Source organism: Chrysochloris asiatica, unplaced genomic scaffold, assembly GCF_000296735.1.
Source record: "Chrysochloris asiatica unplaced genomic scaffold, ChrAsi1.0 scaffold00096, whole genome shotgun sequence".
NCBI lineage: Eukaryota > Metazoa > Chordata > Mammalia > Afrosoricida > Chrysochloridae > Chrysochloris > Chrysochloris asiatica.
The window spans coordinates 4,862,233-4,880,391 of NW_006408614.1; the positions used below are offsets into that span (position 1 = coordinate 4,862,233).

The window sequence follows — 18,159 nt, forward strand, 5'->3', positions numbered from 1 at the left end:
GTGTGTCAGAGTAGAACTGTGCCCACAGGGTTCTCAGTGGATGATTTTTCATAAGTAGATTGAACGCATGGTGCCCCGTGTGTCAGAGTAGAACTGTGCCCACAGGATTCTCAGTGGATGATTTTTCATAAGTAGATTCCACTCATGGTGCCCCATGTGTGTCAGAGTAGAACTGTGCCCACAGGGTTCTCAGTGGATGAGTTTTTATAAGTAGATTCCACTCATGGTGCCCTGTGTGTCAGAATAGAACTGTGCCCACAGGATTCTCAGTGGATGATTTTTCATAAGTAGATCCCACTCATGGTGCCCCGTGTGTGTGTCAGAGTAGAACTGTGCCCACAGGGTTCTCAGTGGATGATTTTTCATAAGTAGATTCCACTCATGGTGTCCCCATGTGTGTCAGAGTAGAACTGTGCCCACAGGGTTCTCAGTGGATGATTTTTCATAAGTAGATTAGCTCAAGGTTCCCAGTGTGTGACAGAATGTAACTGCTCCACAGAGTTCTCAGTAGCTGGTTTTTCAGAGGAGCCCTGGTGGCACAGTGAGTTAGCATTGGACTGCTAACCACTGAATCAGTGGTTCAAATCCACCAACTGCTCCTTGAAAGATAGATGAGGCTGTAAAGCTTTATCGTCTCTGAAACCCTACGAAGCAGTTCTACTCTGCTCGTTCAGTAGGAGTCAATTCAACAGCACTGAGTGTTTTTCAGTGGATTTTTCAGATGTATGTTGGCAGGACCTTCTTCTGAGGTACCACTGGGTCTATCTGAGTCACCAGCCTTTCAGTTAGCACCCAATTGCTAACCCATTTGTACCACCAGGGACTTCTGTTTGAGGACTGGTGAGGTTGAATACTTGCTGTGTGTTGTCTTGGTCAAAATGATATTATCTTCTCTTCAGATTGTTTAAGGAGTCCTGGTGGCACAGTGGGCCAAGCTTTGGACTACTAACTGAAAGGTTGGTGGTTCAAACCCACCATGGAAGAAAGATGAAGCAGTTCGCTTCTGTAAAGATTTCTGTACCACCTCAAAACTCCCTGGAGCGATTTTACTCTGTCCTAAGGAGCTCTGGTAGCGTAGTGGTTACGAATCGGGCTGTTAACCTCAAGGTTGGCAGTTCGAAACTACCAGCTGTTCCACAGGAGAAAGATGAGGCTTTCTGCTCCCGTAAAGATTTGCAGCCTTGGAAACCCTGTACAGTGTCGCTGTGAGTTGGAACCAACTCCACGGTACTTACCAACAATATAGGGTCTCTGTGAGTTGGAACTCACTGAACAGAAATGGGTTTGGTATTTGGTTTGTCAGATTGTTTGTGTTTGCCCATGTGTTCATCAGGATCTGGAAGCTTCTGGATGAAACTTTCTGATCTCTTTATATTACGAACCCCTTGTCCATCATCTGTGTGAAAAACTCGAGCTCCAATCTCATTTAGGATACTTTCACACTAACGAGGTTTAGATCTTTGTATAAGAATATCCGTTTTTCTCTTGTGGTGGCAAAGTGGCTTTTATGATTAGAAACTGCTCTATAGACCCAAGTTGCTCTCCACTCATGGCGAGTACTAACTAGTGCTAGTTACCACTCAGAGACCCTCACGTGCTCATTGATTGCGTTCTCCCACCTGCCTAGTACAGTGCTGTTGTTGTTAGGCACCGCCAAGTCAGTTCGGATTGATATCGACCCCACATACAACAGAACAAAACACTGCCCGGTCCTGCGTCCTCCTCACAATCCTTGTGCTTGAGCCCGTGCTGTGGTCACTGTGTCCATCCAGCTCGCTGAGGGTCTTCCTCTTTCTTATGGACCCTCCACTTTACCACACACGATGTCCTTCTCCAGGGACTGTTCCCTTCTCACAACACATCCAAAATCGATCTTGGCTGAAAGCAGAGAATATCAGAAAGATGTTTACCTGTGCTTTGTTGACTACGCAAAGGCTTTCAATTGTGTGGATCATGACAAGCTATGGACAACATTGTGAAGTATGAGTATTCCAGAACACTTAATTGTGCTCCTGAGGAATCTGTACCTGGATCAAGAGACAATTGTTCAAAGAGAACATGGGAACACTGAATGGTTTAAAATTAAGAAAGGTGTGCGACAGGGTTGTATTCTTTCACCATACTTATTCAACCTGTATGCTGAGTAAATAATCCAAGAAGCAGGGTTATATGAAGAAAAACGTGGCATCAGGATTGGAGGAAGACTCATTAACAACCTGTGATATGCAGTTGATACAACCTTGCTTGCTGAAAGTGAAGGAGACCTAAAGTATTTCCTGATGAAGATCAAAGAGCACAGCCTTCAGTATGGATTACATCTCAATGTAAAGAAAACAAAAATCCTCACCATTGGACCAATAAACAGCATTCTTACCAATGGAGAAAAGATTGAAGTTGTCAAGGACTTCATTCTTCTTGGATCAACTATCAACACTCATGGAAGCAGCAGTCAAGAAATCAAACGACATATTGCATTAGGCAAATCTGCTGCACAAGAGCTTTTTAAAGTGTTGAAGAGCAAAGATGTCAGCTTGAGGACTAAGGTGCGCCTGACCCAAGCCACGGTATTTTCAATAACCTCATATGCATGTGAGAGCTGGACAGTGAATAAGGAAGACCGTAGAAGAATTGATGCCTTTGAGTTATGGTGTTGGAGGAGAATATTGAAAGTACCACGGGCTGCCAAAAGAACCAACAGATCTGTGTTGGAAGAAGTGCAGCCAGAGTGCTCCTTGGAGGCCAAGATCCCAAACTTCGTCTCTCATACTTTGGACACATTGTCGGGAGGGACCAGTGGCTGGAGAAGGATGTCATGTTTGGTAAGGTGGAGGGTCAGAGAAAAAGAGGAAGACCCCCAGCAAGATGGATTGGCAAAGTGGCAGCATCAGTGAGCTCAAGCATGGCAACAATTGTGAGGTTGGCCCAGGATTGGGCAGTGTTTCGTTCTATTGTACATAGAGTCGCTATGAGTCGGCACCAACTCGATGGCCCAACAACAGTGGCCATTGTGAAAGTTTGGAAGTTCAAGTTCACCCAGGCACTCAGAAGAAAGAAAGTTTGTCGTTGTTGAGCGCCGTCAAGTCAGTTCTGACTCGTAGCGACCCTGTATAAAGTTCCCCGGGAGCAGCTGGTGGGTTTGAACAACCAGCTTATACTTAGCAGTTCAGTGTTGATCCTATTACACCCCAGCAGAACTAAGCTAGAAGTCTAAATTCAGGGGAGGGTTCTGGGGGAAGGTCCGTGTCCTTTTCAGCTTCGGTTCATGACTCATCGGTGATTTTCATGTGGCAAAGCCTCTACCTTCCCCCATTTCTGCTTGCTTGCTTATTTTCCTCTTTTATGTCACAAGAGATGAGCTCATGACATACTCTATACTAAACCTACCAAAGAAAGCCCACTCCCAAATGGGACAATAACCACCAGTATGTTGTGGTTGTTTTAAATGCCGCTGAGTAAATTCTGACTCATAGCGACTCTGTATAGGGTTTCCAAGGAGTGACTGGTGAGTTTGAACCACCGAACTTGTAGTTCAAACCAACCTTGTAGTCTTGCTCTGATCCTACAGTGCCCCACCAGGACTCCAACCACCAATATAGGCAATTGGATTTACAACACTTATTTTGTTGTTGTTGTTAAGTACCGTCAAGTTGTTTCCAACTCAAGGCCACTCTATACAGAATTTCCGAGGAGCAGCTGGTGAGTTTGAACTGCCAACTCTTTGGTTCAAAGCAACCTTTGGGTCCAATGCACTATCCTGCAAAGCCACAGCAGGACTCCTTATTTTGCTGTTGTTGTAAGTGCCATTGAGTTGGTTCTGACTTATAGCAACCCTGTATAGGGTTTCCAAGGAGCAGCTGGTGGATTTGAACCACCGACCTTGCAGTTCAAACTGCACACTACAGGACTCTGCCTTATATTTTAAGGGGACACAATTCAGTGTATGACAATGGGCACGTCCTGAGAAGGGCAGTGTGGTCTTGCAAATCAGAGGTCTCTGGGTCATTTTACAGAGGGCAGTGGGGTCAGCTTTAGCAGGTTGGACGCTCCCAGAGGTACATGTATAACCCCAGTTCCTAGCAAAATGTCCAGCTTAGAGCTGACTAGACATGTGTGGACTAAATTGAAAAACTAGTGCAAAATCATTTTCATGACCGAGAATTAAAAAGAAAGCCACAAGAAGCATATATTTGCTATTTCTCTGTGGAAAAGCCCTCCTCGCCCCAATTCTTAATGGTCTCCTACTGGTGCTGTGTGTGAATGCACTGGACTGTAAAGTTGGTTTGCTCCACAAAGTCGGAGTTCAAGCTCATCAGCCGCTCCTTGGAAACCCTATGCAGGGTCACTATAAGTTGGAACCAACTCAACAGCGCTTAATAACAACCAAATGCAAATGCAAATGGGCATTACTGAAGGGTACAGGTGAAGCCAGAGCCTTGGTACCCTGCTGTAGGATAAGCACTGGACTTCTAACCACATGGTCAGTGTTTCAAACCCACCATCCACTATGAATTAGAACCAGCAACAACACCTAAAGGCACCCCTTTTGCTAAGATACCTGGTTTTCTTGTTTCTAGTTTGGCATATCCTTGAGACTCACTGGATTATGTTCTCCGTAAACAATGTTCTTCCTTAGATTATTTGTGCTAGTTATCGAATAGCTAAATATCCAGGGTTTCCAAAATGTTCATACAGTGTCATATATACTGTCCCAGTAAGTGTGTGCAATTTGTTTTTGTTATTCAGTGCCCTGGAGTTGGTTCTGACTCATAGCCACCTTGTTTCTGAGGAGCAAATAGTAAGTCTGAACAATAAGCAAGTGCTTACTGAAACACACCACCAGGAGCCATCATTTCATCATCTTGCTGTCTTAGTCTCCTTTTGCTGTTAAATGTCATTGAGTCAATTCTGTCTCAATGGGTTTCCCAAGGTTGGAAATCTTTGCAGGAGCAGAAAATCTCATCACACAGGGTGTGGCTGTCGTAGCAAAAAACACAAAGTAGGTAGCTTTCAAGACCAGAAATGTATCTTCTTACAGCTCCAGAGACTGGGCATTGGCCACATTAATTCTGAGGACTTCCCGTGTGGCTCTCCTTGCTTCTGATGGCTGCTGGTAGTCCCTGCCATTGTCCAGCTCTCTTCTCACTTGGTGTCTGTCTTCCCTTCCCCCGTGCAAGGCTCTGCTTCCATGCCTGGCCTTCTCTTTTGTAAAACATCACTCAGGAGCAATTAGGATTATTACCCTTCTTCAGTATGATGTTGTTAACTGAGAACATCTACAAAGAAAACCCCTGTCTCCGATCCTGGTCCTGTTCACATGTACGGGGGTGAGGATGCTAATGTACATTTTTAGGGGACACCACCCAGCTTTCCATTTCTCTGCTGGTTTGGATGTTAAACACAGAGAAGTCCTTCAGAAAGCAGACAAGGGTGACCCTCCATCTGCTTATTCCTCCCTGCCCCCCACATCTCATCAGACCTTATTATGGATTAAATTGTCCCTCCAGAATATGTGCAATAAATCCTAACCCCCATACTTAAAATACTTACTGGTGAAGATAAAAAATCCTCACCACTGGACCAGTAAACAACATCTGTATCAATGGAAAAATGACTTCAGTTTGCTTGGATCAACCATCAGCACTCATGGAAGCAGCAGTCAAGAAATCAAATGATGTATTGCATTGGACAAATCTGCACAAGACCTCTTTAAAGTGCTCAGAAGCAAAGATGGCAGTTTGAGGACTAAGGTGCGCCTAACCCAAGCCATGGTATTTTCAATAACCTCATATGCATGCAAAAGTTGGACAGTGAATAAGGAAGACCAATTGATACATTTGAGTTATGGTGTTGGAAGAGAATACTGAAAGTGCCATGGACTGCCAAAAGAACCAATAGATCCGTTTTGGAAGAAGTGTAGCCAGAGTGCTCCTTAGAGGCCAAGTTGGCTAAACTTCGTCTCTCATACTTTGGACATATTGTCAGGAGGGATCAGTCGCTGGAGAAGGATATAGTGTTTGGTAAGGTGGAGGGTCAGAGAAAAAGAGGAAGACCCCCAGCGAGATGGACTGGCCAAGTGGCAGCAGTGATGGGTTCGAGCATAGCAACAATTGTGAGTTTGACCCAGGATCGGGCAGTGTTTCATTCTGTTGTACATGGAGTCGCTATGAGTCGGTATCGACTCGATGGCACCTAACAACAACAACATAAGACGCCCTGGTGATGAAGTGCCCACCAGCTGCTCACCAGGAGAAAGATGCGGCAGTTTGCTTCCACAAAGATTCCAGTCTTAGAAATCCTACGGGGCAGTTCGACTCTGGCCAATGGCGTCACGGTTGCAATGGAACTCAGTGGAGTGTACTGTGAAGTCGGTTCTGACTCATAGCGACTCTTTATCAGGTATCTGAGGCTGTAAATCTTTATGAGAGCAGAAAGTCTCATCTCTGTCCTGAGGAGCAGCTGTGGACTCAAACCATCAACCTTGTGATTCTAGTCCAGTGCTTACTGTTGATCTTGTTAAGTGCCATTGAGTTGGTCTGACTCATAGTGCTCCTGTATAGGGTTTCCAAGGAGCAGGTGGTGGGTTTGAACCACTGGTCCTGCCATTAGCAGTCCAGTGTTTATCCTACAGCACCACACCATGACTCCATCCAGTTGTTACCATTCTTGTTAAATGCTGTCGAATTGGTTCTGATTCATAGTGACCCTGTATAGGGTTTCCAAGGAGCAGCTGGTGAGCTTGAATCATGCTTAGTAAAGTGGAGGGACAGAAAAAGAGGGAGACCCCCAACAAGATGGATTGGCACAGTGGTAGCAACACTGTGCTTAAGTGTAGCAGCAGTTTTGAGGCTGGCACAGGACTGGGCTGTGTCCTTCGGTTGTACATAGGCTCACTGTGACTTGATGGCACCTAACAACAACCTTGTGGTGCAAACCAACCTTGCAGTCCAATACATTTGGGTTATACCTGTGTGAGTAATCCCCAATTGAGAAGGGCTTTCTTCGTTGTGTTAATAAGGCAGGAGATGCTGCAAACAGCCAGGTAAGAAAGTTGAGATGAAGGAAGGTAGAGGACAAGCCACAGGGAGGTCTAGGAACCTGGAAGCAGATGCTGAAGAGACTCAGGGACCTTCTCCCAGGACTGACAGAGCCTTCCTTGGAATTCGAACTTCTAGCCCCTAAACTGTGAGGGGTCCTGGTATGGCACTGTAGAATAACGCACTGGATGGACCACAAGGCCAGTTTGAACCACTGCTCCAAACCCTATACAGGGTTGCTATGAGTTGGAACCGACTCAATGGCACTTAACAACAACAAACTGAGAAAATAAAATTCTGTTTGTTAAAGCCACTGTGGTCTAGTTGGTTCACATATTTACCTGATGCTTCAGGGCAGGATTTTAATCTTTACGGAAGCAGACTGCTACACCTTACTTTCCAGGAGCCAGGGATGAATTCTAACCCCTGACCTTCAGGTTAGCAGCTATCCACCATAACCTCAGGGCTTCTCTGTGAGGGCAGAGATAGATAATAAGATAGGTTTGTCTCCCCAACAGTCTCGCCCACTAAGGCTATGTGATCACCCAGCCTCAGGGCAGCAGTGGGGCGGGACCAGGAGAAAGCCGTGCCTTCCATCAACCACGGGCAGGTGGGGGCTCCAGGCAGACGGGGGCTCTGGGAGCACAGAGCTGCAGACTTCTCAGAAAGAGGCGGCTTTGGTCCCTAAGTCTCAGAACAAAGATTCTATTTTAAAGTTCATCCAGTTTGCTTATAAAGTAACTTTTCTTTCATAAGGAGGACTGTTTTTATATTATCCCTGGTGATAAGACAACCTGTAGAGTCTGGTAGCGTAGTGGTTACGAATCGGGCTGATAACCTCAAGGTCAGCAGTTCGAAACTGCCAGCCGTCTCATAGGAGAAAGAGGAGGCTTTCTGCTCCTGTAAAGATTTACAGCCTCGGAAACCCTATACATGGTTGCTATGGGTCGAAGCCACCTTAACAACAGCAATAACAACAGAGTCTTATCCACTTTAATTAGCTGTAGCTGGTGGTGGTGATGTGTCTTGGAGTTGGATCTGACCCCTAGCCATCCTGTGTAGGGTTTCCAAGGCTGTCAGTCTTTCCAGGAGCAGAAAGCCTCATCTTTCTTCCGCGGAACAGCTGGTAGTTTCAAACTGCTAATTAGTAGTTAATTATTACAAGACTGCTCAATAAAAAAACCAACATTCTATGACAAATGCCGTTTACATCTTTGAGTGGATCATTTTCCACAACAAACATTTTTAAAAATCTAGTTTCCTGTAACATTCACAGTGCCAAGTTGGCAGCCCATTAAACCCCTTTCCGTGAAATTGGCTCCAACTGTGTGTTGCTCAGAGTAGAGCTGTGCTCCAGAGGGTTTTCAATGGCTGAGTTTTCAGAGGTAGATCACCAGGTCCTTTTTCCAAGGTGCTGGGTAGACTTGAACCTCCAACCTTTCCGTTCCAAGCTGAGTGTAATAAGTATCACCCAGGGACTCACAATGACTCTTTCACAGTGAACAAAGCACCGCCTGCTCCTCACAACTGTTGTTCTGCTTGAGCCCACCGCTGATGTCACTGGGTCAGTCCATCTCAATGGAGGGGGATCTCCTTCTTTACCAAGCATGATGTCCTTCTCCAGGCACCGGTCCCTCCTGACAACATATTGTCATTGGTGGCGGTGGTTGTGTACCATTGAGTCGGTTCTGACTCATAACGACCCTACCATTCACAACAGAAGGAAGCACTGTCCGGTCCTCGGCCATCCTCACAATTGTTCTTATCCTTGAGCCCACCGATGCTGCCGTGTGCCATTCCATCTTGTTGGGGATCTTCCTCTTTCTCGCTGACCCTCCACTTTACCTAGCATGATGTGATGTCCTTCTCCAGAGATGGTCCCTCCTGACAACATGTCTGAAGTATGAGAGACAAAGTCTTGCCCTCCTGGCTTCTAAGGAGCATTCTGGCTGTATTTCTTCCAACACAGATTTGTTTCTTCCTCTGGCAGTCCATGGTGCTTTTAATATTCTTCTCCAACACCAATCATTTCAATGCATCAATTCTTCTATGGTCTTCCTTTTTCGTTGTTCAACATGTGTATGCATGTGAGAAGACTATCAGATGCACCTTAGTCCTCAAACTGACCTCTTTGCTCTTCAACATTTTACAGAGGTCTTGTGCATAGATTGGCCAAATGAAGTGTGTTGTTTAATTTCTTGACTACTGCTTCCATGAGTGTTGATAGTGGGTCCAAGTAAAATGAAGTCTTTGACAACTTCAGTCTTTTCTCCATTTATCATGATGTCAATTATTGGTCCAGGGGTGAGGACTTTTGTTTTCTTGACATTGAGATGCAATCCATACCGAAGGCTGAGCTCTTTGATCTTCATCAGTAAATGTTTTAAGTCCTCTTCACTTGCAGCAAGCAAGGTTGTATCATCTGCATATTGCAGGTTGTTAATGAGTCTTCCTCCAATCCTGATGCCACATTTTTCTTCATAGAACCCAGCTTCGCGGATTATGTGCTCAGCATACAGTGATGATGGTGGTGGTGGTTGCATGTCCGAGTGGGTTCTGAGTCATTACTGACCCTGTACAGGGTTTCTAAGGCTGTAAGTCTTTACGGGAGCAGAAAGCCTCCTCTTTATCTCATGGAGTAAATAGTAGATTCGAATTATTGACCTAGTAGTTAGCGGCCCAGTTAGCAATCCACGACAGTACCAGAGGTCCTTAAAGATTGAATAAGTATGGTGGAAGAATACAACAACCCTGGCACACGGCTTTCCTGATTTTAAACCATTCGGTATCTTCCTGTTTTGTTTGAATGACTGTTTCTTGGTCTACGTACCGGTTCCTCATGAGCACAATGAAGTGTTCTGGAATACTCATTCTTCACTATATTGTCCATAGCTTGTCATGGTCCACACAGTCGAAAGCCTTTGTGTAGTCAATAAAGTATAAATAAACATCATTCTGATATTCTCTGCTTTCAGTCAAGATCCCTCTGACATATAATCACTACAACCATTAAAAGAAATATTTTGATACCATAGGAGGGAGTTTGGCATTTTTAGTAAACAGACAAAAAGAAACTGGATGCTTTATGATGTCAAAACCTGGGAAAAACCTATTGTTGTTGTTGTTGTTAAGTGCCATTGAGTTGGTTCTTGCTCATAGCAACCCTGATTGTATATGGGGTTTCCGAAGAGCAGCTGGGAAGTTGGAACTGCCGACCCTGTGATTCCCAATCAGTGAATGCAAGTCATTGCTGATTTCCCTTCCCAGTGGAAACAAGGCAAACCAGCAAATCTGGTGTTTTCCATTTTCAGAGCAACAGGTTTTTGTACTTTCCAGGATCCAACAGAAGAAATACAATTTGAATGCTGGCAGTTGAACAGTGTGATGAGTGTAATTAATGCTGCTGAACAAGCAGAGAATGTAGAAATGGTGAGCGCTCTTTTACTGCGCCACCAAACCAGTTGCCATCAAGTTGATTCAGACTCATGGTGACCCCATGTGCTTTAGGTAGAACTAGGCCTGGTGTGGCACTGTGGGTTAATGTGCCAGCCGCTTGAACTTCAAGGTCGGCGGTTCAAGCTCACCAGCTGCTCCTCGGAAACCCTATACAGGGTCACTATGGTTCTGAACCGACTCAGCAGCACTTAACAACAACACAACTATGCTCCCTAGGGTTTTCAAAGGCTGTGGTCTTTTGGAAGTAATTCACCAGGCCTCTCAGTGGATTCAAACCACCAACCTTTCGGTTAGTAGTTGAACGCTTAACCATTTGTGTCACCAAATGACTCCTTACAACAGCAACATCACTAACCTTGCAGGCACCCTCATAGGGCTAGGATGACTCAGAGCCAACACAACCCTCCAGATAGCCAACCAAAACACCAAACCCAGTTGGGACCATGGTGACCCTATGTGTCACAGAGTACAATTTCTCCATAGGGTTTTCTTGGCTGTAATCTCACCGACAGGCCTTTCTTCCATGGTGCCCCTGGGTGGATTTGGGTCACCAACCCTTAGGTTAGTTGTTGTTGTCATTGTTAGGTGCCATTGAGTCGGTACCGACCCATAGCGACCTTATGCACAGCAGAATGAAACACTGCCCAATCCTGGGCCAACTTCACTACTGTTGCCACGCGTGAGTTCATCGATGCTGCCACTTGGCCAATCCATCTCATTGGGGGTCTTCCTCTTTTTCTCTGACCCTCCATCCTACCAAACATGATATCCGTCTCCAGTGACTGGTCCCTCCTGACAATATTTCCGAAGTATGAGAGATGAAGTTTGGCCAACTTGGCCTCCAAGGAGCACTCTGGTTGCACTTCTTCCAACACGGATATATTGGTTCCTTTGGCAGCCCATGGCACTTTCAATATTCTCCTCCAACACCATAGCTCAAAAGCATCAATTCTTCTACAGTCTTCTTTATTCACTGTCCACCTTTCGCATGCATATGAGGTTATTGAAAATACCATGGCTTGGGTCAGGCGCACCTTAGTCCTCAAGCTGACATCTTTGCTCTTCAACACTTTCAAAAGGTCTTGCGCAGCAGATTTGCCTAATGCAATGCGTCCTTTGCTTCTTTGAGTGTTGATAGTTGATCCAAGAAGAATGAAGTCCTTGACAACTTCAATCTTTTCTCCGTTGATAAGAATGGTGTTTATTGGTTCAGTGGTGAGGATATTTGTTTTCTTTACATTGAGATTTAATCCATAGCGAAGGCTGTGGTCAATGATCTTCATCGGTAAATATTTTAAGTCCTCTTCACTTTCAGCAAGCAAGGTTGTATCATCTGCATATCGCAGGTTGTTAATGAGTCTTCCTCCAATTCTGATGCCACGTTTTTTTCATAGAATCCAGCTTCTTGGATTATGTGCTCAGCATACAGGTTGACTAAGTATGGTGAAAGAATACAACCTTGTCGTACAACTTTCTTAATTTTAAACCATTCAGTGTTCCCATGTTCTCTTCGAACAACTGCCTCTTGGTCCAGGTACAGATTCCTCATGAGCACAATTAAGTGTTCCAGAATACACAAACTATTTGTACCACTCAGGGACCTTGTGAACTTGGAGTTGGCATGTGAGCTGAAGCCATTTGCCATCTCTAAGCTAGATCATGGAGTCCTGGTGCTGTCGGATAAGTGTTGGACGGCTCACTGCAAAGTTGTGGGTTCAAACCCACCAGCTGCTCTTCAGAAACCCTATACAGTGTCACTATGAGTCAGAACCAACAATAGCATCAGACTAGATCATAAAGAGCCTTGGCAGCTCAGTGACTTGGGCTGTGAACCAAAAGGTTGGCATTTCCAACCCACCAGCCGCTCTGTGGAGAAACATAAGGCTGTCTGCTACCCTCAAGGCTTACAGACTTGGAAACCCAAAGGGGCAGTTCTACTCTGTCCTGTAGGGAGCGCTATGAGGCAGAATCGCTTCAGTGACAGTGGGTTGGGTTTTGGTTTAGATAAGCACTGGACCTCCAAGGTCAGTGGTTCAATCCACTAGCCACTCTCCCAGGGTCGCTGTGAGTTGGAACTGACTTGATGACACTCATCAACAGTCAAGATCATCCTTCCAGCCCTCAGGGCCTGCCTGTGAGTAGATAACTAGGAACCCGGCCCCTGGGTGGTTTTCTAGCTGAATTCCCCCCATGCACCCCGGAAGACAGGCCTGACCATCTGCTTCTGAAAAGCCTTGAAAACCCTATGGAGCAACGCTACTCTGTAACCCATGGGCTCTCCAGAAGTCAAAATTTACAAGATAGCACCTACTACCGTTGTCTCTGGTTTAGAGAATGAATACCTCCTGGCACCCAGGCTGCATCACTTCCTCTGGTACCACCCATTGGGGTGGGCAGACAGACAGAGCTGGCTTTGTGAGCCAGTCCAAGGCGCCTCTTCCTTGCTTCATGGTCAGATCCATGAACCCACAGGTATGCCAGTATTCCCTGAAAGATGGTGTACGGAGACGCTGAGAAAGATTTGTTGTGTCAAAGGCTCTAGTTCCTGTTAGTGTTTGTGTCTAAAGGGGACAGGTTATCCCTTTAGTGACCCATGGGACATCTATCAGCCACCAACATTTTCAGCCTCTTGGGCTCCGTGGGCCTTGGGAAGCTGCTATCCTGGTTGTAGCACATGCTGCCACCTGGTGGAGACTTGTGTAACTGCATGAATCTGAAGAAATGGGTCTCACCCCACCATTCCTACCACCAGAGTCCCCTTGGGACCTATGTGTCCCACATACTTGTACTCAATAGTTCTGCCATGAAAGGGTTACGCGTTTCTATCATAGCTGCTGTTGCTTTTGTATTTCAGTTCGGTTTCTTTCAAAACACATTTATTGAGGATTCTAGAATTTTTGTTTTGTTTTGTCTTACCGACATGATTTGTCTGTATTCTATGATCTTATTCCAAATGATGTTGAAGCAAATATGAATAAGCGGGCTTCAAAAGTTTGTGGAAAAAGTCCTTGATTTGTTTTTATTTTTCCATTTTTTCAAGCACGTTTTGAAAAAAACATTGTATCGTGGGCTGAGTGGGCGATACTGGTGACCATTCCTGTTGTATGTTTGGCTCCCTCGCTCCTTTTCTGGACCATCATTCTTTTGTATTTTTCTCTTTAAGCCTGTTTTGTTGTTTTTTTCCAGGCTTCCGGAAGAGCATCTGAAAGCCATTCAGGAATATTTAAGCACGCAGCTCACCCTGGACTGTGAGTTTGTGAAAACGGGCTCAAGCAACCTCCCGAACCTGAAGAAACTGACCACCCTCCTGTGCAAGGAGCTTTATGGGTAAGGGCCGCTCTGTGTAGGGGTCAGGCAGGGGTGGGGGTGGGTGGGAGAGGAGGGTCAGGATGCCTGCTCATTAGTGTGGCCTCCTGGTTGTCCAGATGCCCACACATTCAGAATAATTGGGCCGTTGCCAGAGCTCAGAAGTCCTTGTGGCTGTTTGGAGGTTTTGATTTTGTGGTATTTGAACTGTAACTTGAGTGTTGTTGTTTTTAATGAAAGTTGATGTGACGCCAGTTAATTGGGAGCAGGGAGTGGGGGTGAGGACTTTCACCCTGGCTCCAGTGGGCGGCATTGGAGACTTTAGCTGTGAACATTTCCTCCTTGCTGCAGCCAGCAGCCCTTTGGCGATTTTTCCATTCTCTAATGAGGCAGTCCTGGTGTGTTGCTATAGGATAAACACTGGACTGTTGTTGTCAATTCCGATTCACACTCTGTATAGGTTTTCTGAGGAGTGGCTGATAAAGCTTGAACCACTGACTCTGAGTTTCAAACTGACCTGCAGTCTAACACATTAACCCACAGCACTACACCAGGACTCCAGCCTCGGACTACTACAGTTCGAACCCACCAGCCGTCACACCTCGGAAACCCCACACGGGGTCATTGTGAGTTGGAACCAACTCAACAGCGCTTAACAACAGCAACAACAACAATGAGGCAGTAAGGAGTGCTAGTGTGGCATTGTAGGACAAACACTGGACTGCTAACCACAAGGATGGTGGTTCCAACCCACCAGCTGCTCCCTGGAAACCGTATACAGGGTCACTATGCATCGGAACCAACTTGATGGCACTTAACAACAACAATAACAACAAAGAGACAATAAGCAGTCCTCGTGGTAGAGTGGAGTATGAGTTGGACTACTAGCCACAAGAACGGCAGTTTGAATCCACCAGCCTCTCAGCAGGAGAAAGATGAAACCTTTTGCTCTCCTAAAGAGTTACAGCCTAGGAAACTCTATACAGGGTTGCTAGGAAACCATACACACGGTTGCTAGGAAACCATACACAGGGTTGCTCTGAGTAGAAACCCTCTCCACGGCACACAACCACCACCACCAATGAGGCAGCAGTGGCTGAGCTATAGAATTCTCACCTTCCATGTGGGAGACCCAGGTTCAATTCCCAGCCACCACTTGCCAGCCATGGAGGCTTGCACGTTGCAGTGACGCTGACTATTTCAATGGGAGTATCAGACTAGCGTGGCTTAGGGAGAAAGGCCTGAAAATCAGCCAATGAATCACAACTGTCCAATCCACAACAAATCATGGGATGGAACAGATGCGGGCAGTGTTTCATTGTGAGTGGGGGGTTTGTATGTGGGGTCACCATGAGTTAGGGGCCACAAGCACGTCAGAGCACCAAGTTATTGTAACTTGTGTAAGGTACCCCTGTGTAAGGTTTCCAAGGCAATAAATCTTTGTGTGTGCAGAAAGCCTCATCTTTCTTCCTCAGAGAGGTTGGTGGATTTGAACCACTAACCTTGTGGTTAGCAGCCCAATGTCTAACCCACTATGCCACCTGGGTTCCGGCGCACCAAGGGGAAATGGATTGAAGTCAGTCTGTCTCCTGCCTGTGTGGTGATGGCCCCAAGTCACCAGTGATGGCAAATTTTTTCATGTCAGCCAGTTCACCAACACGTCCGTTTTTCAATGCTGAACTCGCAGAAGGGCTAAATTCTGACTGCTTTTTTTAAGGCCCTTTTGATTTTACATTTTGAGTAACATTCAAATTAATGTCAAGTCTTGGTCCATTTTAATTGTTAAAAAGGCACAATAGCACCTGATATTTCTCCTGAAGAGTTGTTAAGTGCCTTCAGGTTGATTCCCACTCAGAGCAACCCTGTATAGGGTTTCTGAGGAGCAGCTAGTGTGTTTGAACTGCTGACCTCGCGGTTAGCAGGCAGTGTGTAACCTATAGAGTCATACCAGGACTACCCTGAAGAATTAGCAAAAGAATCTTCCTGGTGTGGCGCTGTGGGTTAATGCTCTGGATTGCAGGGTTGGCAGTTCAAGCTCATCAGTCACTCCTCGGAAGCCCTATACAGGGTTGCTATGGGTCAGAACCAACTCTACGGCACTTAACAACAACAATATCAAACCTTGAACATCTGGAAAATAATACCCCAAAGAGCTAGAACAATCCCATCCCATATGAAAGGTTGAGATTATGGTTGGAAAATAGCATTCCAAAGGCACAAGGTTTATTCCTATAGTTGCTTCAAGATTCCTTGTCCATTCATCTGAAGCTATATTAGTCTCAGCCTTTTTACTACACTGAAGAGAATCGTTCCCTATCAGTCACCAAACTGTACTTTTGTTTTAAATGCTCTTAAAGCCAGTCAGAACATTTGGTAAATTTAACAAATAGTTTCTTTGACAAATAGATTATTTACCAACTTGGCCCATCAGGCTTCAAGGAATGAACTTCTCTGCCAATTGGGCCAGATGCTTTCCTTCATTTTTAAAAAGGTTTCCATGGAGGAAATGTGTTCCATTTGATGCAGTTGTTATAAATCATATACTACCAAGGGAAAACAAGCTCTGGTGTGGCACTGTACGATAAGCATTGGACTGTAACTGTCCGGTCGGCAGTTCAAACCCACCGGCCGCTCTCAGAAACCCTATACAAGGTGGCAATGAGTCAGAACCGACTCGATGGCACACAACAACAAATACAGCAACTATAGAAAGCAGACAGACACAGCATGTTCTTTGTAAGATGCACAATTTGCTGATGTCTTGTAGCAGGCTCATACTTCTGCATCACTTGTGTGTCTGGTTTTTTTTTGTTGTTGTTGTTGTTGCTTCGTGGCCAAGGAGGAATAGATCTGTAAGTCCTTCCACAAGGCTTCCCCAATTCCTGTGCCCCCAGTCCTTTAAACTGGACTCTCTGTGACTTCTGGTCACCTCATCTTTACAGCAGCTTCTCCAGTTACCATTGCACCCAGTGGGAATAAGGTCCTCCTTCCCACTACAGCATAGCTTTGCTTTTTGACTTGTTATAATTCCATTGGTGATGCTGTTTTCGTTAGACTACTGTGCTGTGGGATACAGCACTGGGCCACAAGGTCAGTTTGAACCACAAGGTTGGCAGGTCACACTCACCATCCACTCCTTGGACATCCTATACAGGGTCTCTATGAGTTGTAGCCCACTCTACTACACTTAACAACCTTAACTCTGTGAGCGGGTTAAAACCCAGCAGCGCCGCGGAAGAAAGGTCTGGCAGTCTCCTTCTGTAAAGCTTGTTGTTGTTGGGGGCCATGCAGTTGACTGCCAGATCTTTCTTTCTTGGAGCCACTAAGTGAGTTTGAAATTCTGAACTTTTAGCTAGAACCTAGTGCATAAGCACTGCACTACCGGGGCTCCTTCCTGCTAATATTAACCCACTGTCAATGAGTCGATTCTGACTCATAGTGTCCTTGTATAGGGGTTCCAAAGCTGTGCATCTTTACAGGAGCAGACAGCCTCATTTTTCTCTTGGTGGGTTTGAACTGCCTTCCTTGCAGTTAGCAGCCCAGTGCTTATCCTACAGCACCACCAGTAAAGATTACCCTATGGAGCGGTTCTGCTCTGTAACGCATGGGGTCTGCACGAGTCAGAATCAATTGGGAACAGCAACAGGCTTTTTAGTTTCTTGCTTTGGGTTACACTTAACAGGGAAGCAAAAATCATTTTAGTAAGCATTTTAATGAAAGAAAAAAATGCTCTTTCTCACTTAATTATTTAACACTACATGAGGGATGTTTTGCTAAAATACAAGGAAAGGAAGCAAGGCTTACAAGAGCAAACATAAAGAAGACAGCAACAAAACATCAGAGTTTCTAGTCTGAAGTTCCGAGTTCAAGTTCACAGATGGGAAATGGGCTGGCAATCTCTCCTCTAGGCAGTCTCCAGAAAGACTAAGGAGAGGGCCCAAGTCCCTTTCAGCTGCCTCTCGGAGGCCAGACTTGCCTGGGGTCACCACTCTTTTTGTCTGTGCCTCCCCAGACTCACAGCTCTGACTAACCTTCTAGAAGGTTCCCAAAAGCTAGAGATCCAGATGACATATCCTTTCTGAAAAATAAGACTGTTCATCCTCAATGTGTCCTTGGTCATTGTGACCTTACCCAAAACCTCAGACAGACATCTTTGAGGGAGCTAGTCAAATTTCTCAAAATTATAAAAGCAGTTAGAAATATGGGGAGAATCAGCATTCATTCCAGAGTAAACATTTTATGCTCAGACTATCCTAGATATGCAAATTCAAACTGAAGCTGAAGAAAATTAAAACAAGTCCATGAGAGCCAAAATATGACCTAGAATATTGTTGTTGTTGTTGTTAAGTGCCATCGAGTCGGG

General features: G+C 45.4%; 1 protein-coding gene across 1 annotated transcript in view; it reads left to right on the plus strand.

Annotated features, from left to right (window-relative positions):
* Positions 1 to 18,159, plus strand: part of INPP5D (inositol polyphosphate-5-phosphatase, 145kDa) — a 141,790-nt gene that overhangs the window by 61,219 nt on the left and 62,412 nt on the right. The window contains exon 5 of the mRNA XM_006866805.1: positions 13,677 to 13,817. Within this exon, the coding sequence (XP_006866867.1) occupies positions 13,677 to 13,817 (141 nt within the window). The remainder of the gene's footprint in view (positions 1 to 13,676; positions 13,818 to 18,159) is intronic.